This window comes from Aegilops tauschii, chromosome 4 (genome assembly GCF_002575655.3).
Source record: "Aegilops tauschii subsp. strangulata cultivar AL8/78 chromosome 4, Aet v6.0, whole genome shotgun sequence".
NCBI classification, from domain to species: Eukaryota; Viridiplantae; Streptophyta; class Magnoliopsida; order Poales; family Poaceae; genus Aegilops; species Aegilops tauschii.
This window is the reverse complement of record NC_053038.3, coordinates 29,841,733-29,846,268: the sequence shown is the minus strand read 5'-3', so window position 1 is coordinate 29,846,268 and position 4,536 is coordinate 29,841,733. Positions and strand designations below refer to the sequence as shown.

At 52.2% G+C, this 4,536-nt stretch overlaps 1 protein-coding gene across 1 annotated transcript; it reads left to right on the top strand.

Moving 5' to 3' along the window:
* The first annotated feature begins 246 nt into the window (after positions 1-246).
* LOC109748028 (receptor protein kinase TMK1) lies at positions 247-4,304 on the top strand. The gene is made up of 2 exons (XM_020307089.4): positions 247-2,667; positions 3,465-4,304. The coding sequence occupies exons 1-2, from the start codon at positions 336-338 to the stop codon at positions 3,992-3,994; spliced, it is 2,862 nt and encodes a 953-aa protein (XP_020162678.1). The 5' UTR covers positions 247-335; the 3' UTR covers positions 3,995-4,304.
* The last annotated feature ends 232 nt before the right edge of the window (positions 4,305-4,536 follow it).

Genomic DNA, 4,536 nt, shown 5'->3' with positions numbered 1-4,536 from the left:
CCTTTTGGTGCGAGTTTCAAGGGCTTCCCATCCTAGCCCCGCGGCCGGGCCCACCCGCCAGCGACGTGACGAATCCAAGACGGGGCCCGCTCGCCGTGTGGACCGGGCTGGAGCGGACGCGTGGGGGAGGGGCAGGGCCGTAATTCCGCAGGCCCGCGAACCCTAAATCGGCGCGGGTGGGCCCCGCGCATGTGCCCTCTCTCCGCCCATGTGCCCGGCGCTCCCTCTCTCTCTCTCCTCAGTTAAATCTTCGTCTGCATCCCGAGACTTACTCCCCTTTCTCTCTCTCTCTCTCTCTTCCCCCCTTCCGCATCTCTCACCTCTCCGCCACCGCAATGCAGTCCCCCACCGTATCCACCGCGCGGCGGCGGCGGCCCGGCCTCGCCGCGGGATCCCTCCTGGCCCTGGCCGTGCTCCTGGCGGCCGTCGGCGCGGCGGCGGCGGCGGGGGGCCCGGCCTCGCCGCAGGACGCGGCGGCGATGCGGGCGGTCGCCAAGGCGCTGGCGGTCGACGGGTGGGTCGACTCCGCCGACCCCTGCTCGTGGGCCGGGGTGACCTGCGACTCCGGTGGCCGCGTCACCGGCGTCCAGGTCAAGGACAAAGGCCTGACGGGGACGCTGGCGCCCGAGGTCCGCAACCTCACCGCGCTCATGCGCCTCGAGCTCTTCAACAACAGCCTCACCGGCCCGCTCCCCTCGCTGGCCGGCCTCGACTCGCTCGAGTACCTCAACCTCCACGACAACGGCTTCACCTTCATCCCGGAGGATTTCTTCAAGGGGCTGACCGCGCTCAAGGAGGTCTACCTCGACCACAACCCTTTCAAGCCGTGGCCGTTCCCGACCAGCCTCGGGGACTGCCAATCGATCACCAACTTCTCCGCCAACAGCGTCAACATGACCGGGACGCTCCCGGACTTCTTCGGCTCGATGCCGTCCCTCCAGGAGCTCAATCTGGCAGGGAACTCACTGTCCGGGCCAGTGCCGCCGTCCCTGGCCGATGCGCCGCTTGAGGTGCTCTGGCTCAACCAGAAAATAGAGACCACCGGCTTCAGCGGGTCGATTAGCTTCGTCGCCAAGATGACCAAGGCCACGAAGCTGTGGCTGCACTCCAACGACTTCACCGGCCCCTTGCCGGACTTCTCGAAGCTTACCAGCCTTTCTGATTTGGGTCTCCGTGACAACCAGCTCACCGGTCGAGTGCCAGACAGTCTTGTCAACCTGAAGTCTCTGAAGACGGTGAGCCTGGGGAACAATTTGCTGCAGGGACCGAGTCCCAACTTTGCTCCCTCTGTTGAAGTTGACAGGACGGGTAAAAATCAATTCTGCTTGCCGCCTGGACAGCCGTGTGATCCCCGTGTAGACCTGCTGCTGGAGGTAGAGGCTGGGTTCATGTACCCAGCCAAGCTCGCAGCTGGTTGGGCGGGGAACGACCCATGCAGCTATCAGCCGGGCGTTGTATGTGATAGTGGTAAGAACATCACGTCGCTGAATTTTGCCAAAATGGGGCTTAACGGGAGCATCTCACCATCTATCGGCAAGATTGCCACACTTGAGACGCTACTTCTTTCAGACAACAACATTACTGGCACGGTGCCGAAGGAGCTCGCTGAGTTGCCAGCACTGAAAAAGGTCAATCTGTCAAATAACAATCTATATGGGAAGCTTCCTGAATTTCGCAAGAATGTGTTGGTGATACTTGATGGCAACCCAAACTTCGGCAAGCCTGCTCCTGCGCCTGGACCAGGTGGTAACAGCAATGACACTAAGCCTGGGGATGGAAGTGGTGGAAGCAACAAGGCTTCCTCTTCTACCGGCGTCATTGTTGGGTCAGTGGTTGGAGCTGTTGCTGTACTAGGCCTTATTGCTGCATTAGGGTTCTATTGCTACAAGAGAAAGCAGAAGCCTTCCGGAAGGGTGCAGAGTCCACATGCTATGGTCATCCATCCCCGGCACTCAGGGTCAGATCCTGACATGGTAAAGATCACAGTTGCTGGTGGAAATGCCAATGGTGGTGCGGCCACAAGCGAGCCATATAGCCAAGCAAGCAGTGCCCCCCGTGATATCCATGTCGTTGAGGCTGGGAATATGGTCATTTCAATTCAAGTACTGCGTAATGTGACCAACAACTTCAGTCAGGAGAACATCCTTGGTCGTGGTGGGTTTGGTACTGTCTACAAGGGTGAGCTCCATGATGGTACAAAAATTGCTGTGAAGCGAATGGAGTCTGGTGTTATGGGCAACAAGGGGTTAAATGAGTTCAAATCAGAGATTTCTGTGCTGACCAAGGTCCGTCATAGGAACCTTGTATCGCTGCTTGGATACTGTCTTGATGGTAATGAGAGGATTCTTGTATATGAGTACATGCCACAGGGTCCAGTGAGCCAACACCTGTTTGAGTGGAAAGAACACAATTTGCAGCCGTTGGAATGGAAGAGGCGACTCAGCATTGCGCTCGATGTTGCAAGAGGTGTTGAGTACCTGCACAGCCTTGCTCAGCAAACCTTCATCCACAGAGACTTGAAACCATCAAATATACTTCTTGGTGATGACATGAAGGCCAAGGTGGCAGACTTTGGATTGGTGCGGCTTGCGCCAGCTGATGGGAAGTGTGTATCAGTAGAGACAAGGCTTGCTGGAACTTTTGGATATCTTGCCCCCGAGTATGCAGGTGAGCATCCTGTATATTTTGTGCTTCAGTTTTCTGATTCTCTTCTATACAGTTCAATTGACAAGCACAATATATTTAAACTACGTCATATCCAAAATAGTATCCGAATAAATTTGATATTTGTAGTGATTTTTGAACTGCCATTTAGTTCTGATGATTTACTATTTAAACTGGTATTGATCAGTTTAGTTCTATAGGATTTATTTAGGTGCTTCATAAATTCGAATATTCAAATAGGTAGAAAATGTGTGTGTATCTGATATATGATAACTGTTGAAAATGTGCTACCAAAACATGTGTAGTATTGGACAATCAATCCAATGATCAACTCTGATGAGCTTATGTCCTTAGTTGGTCCATTTGACCAGAAGTTAGCATCCTATTTTATTTTTCTCTCAAAATGTCTAAATGTATGTTGAGTTAACTGCTTTGCTTACTGGAAGTACAAATATTAGTATGTCACGGAGTAGCTGTGTACACTTTTTATTAACAAACATGTTCATGAGAAGATTTCTTTGGCAAAGCTGAGCTAATTTTGTGCCTTCAAAATGAAGAACTTCCAATAGCCCCAGACCGTGAATGTATCTTCAATTTTTTTACCTTCAGCTGCTGCAGCAACTTCCTGTCAGGAACTACACTCATTTATTTAAATATAATGCTGCATCATCTTTTTTACTGCATTGCCCCAGTTAGTGATCTGAGTCAAGCTGCATATTTTTAAAGCGTTTGTTCATCAGTTTCATTTCTGCCACTTGCAATACCTGTATCATAACTAAAACCTAACATCTTTTGCGCAGTTACTGGACGTGTGACCACAAAAGCTGATGTCTTCAGCTTTGGTGTCATTTTGATGGAGCTGGTCACGGGACGCAGGGCGCTTGATGACACACAACCTGAGGATAGCATGCACCTGGTTACATGGTTCCGGAGAATGCAGCTCAACAATGATACGTTCCAGAAGGCGATCGACACAACCATCGACCTTGATGAGGAGACCTTAGCCAGCGTTAGCACGGTCGCACAGCTCGCTGGTCACTGCTGTGCTAGGGAGCCACATCAGAGGCCCGACATGGGTCATGCCGTCAACGTGCTCTCCACCCTTTCAGAAGTGTGGAAACCTGCAGACCCAGATTCAGACGACAGTTACGGCATTGACCTGGACATGACGCTGCCTCAGGCGTTGAAGAAATGGCAGGCCTTTGAGGACAGCAGCCATTTCGACGGCGCGACCTCTTCGTTCCTCGCGAGCCTGGATAACACCCAGACCAGCATCCCGACGCGGCCTCCAGGGTTTGCTGATTCCTTCACCTCCGCCGACGGAAGATAAACCGCGCTCGAAAGCCAGAAGCAAGATGATCATTCTGTTCATTCATTCCTTTAGCCTCTTCACCCCCCTCCCTCCCTGCCTTTTAAATGTTGGTGGATTTGGCTTTGTGCTGCCATGCCATGTTAGCTGTCCTTCGATCATGTATTATGATGTGGTCTTTACTCGAGAATTCCCTGGAAGTCCGGGACTAACTGCTCGGTGCTGCTGCTATTATTGTTAGCTTTGAACCTAAGTAGAAGATTGTTAGGGTTGTTGGCTTGTACTCAACATTGATCTGCTCCATGATTAAATTGATCCCTGTTATCCTCAACAGCTCCACTGGTCCGGTGGTGTGGTCGTTGTTATACAATCCTTTTTTCTTCCTGGGACTATCATGACTCATGAGGTAGCTTTTGAGGAGGCCTACCTCCATTAATTATTCGGCTTGGTTCAGCCGTCTCACCTGCCCGTGATCACGGAGCGGATAGACGCTACACCCTGTCTAATGTGTGGTGCCAGGTTGGAACCTGGAAATACTCCAGCATAAAAGTGGCAGCTAGTAG

Bases quoted from the DNA above. Each gene is read 5' to 3' on its own strand.
- LOC109748028 (XM_020307089.4), top strand. From the start codon at position 336: ATGCAGTCCCCCACCGTATCCACCGCGCGGCGGCGGCGGCCCGGCCTC. The intron at 2,668-3,464 runs GTGAGCATCCTG...TCTTTTGCGCAG, and splicing joins TCTTGCCCCCGAGTATGCAG to TTACTGGACGTGTGACCACA.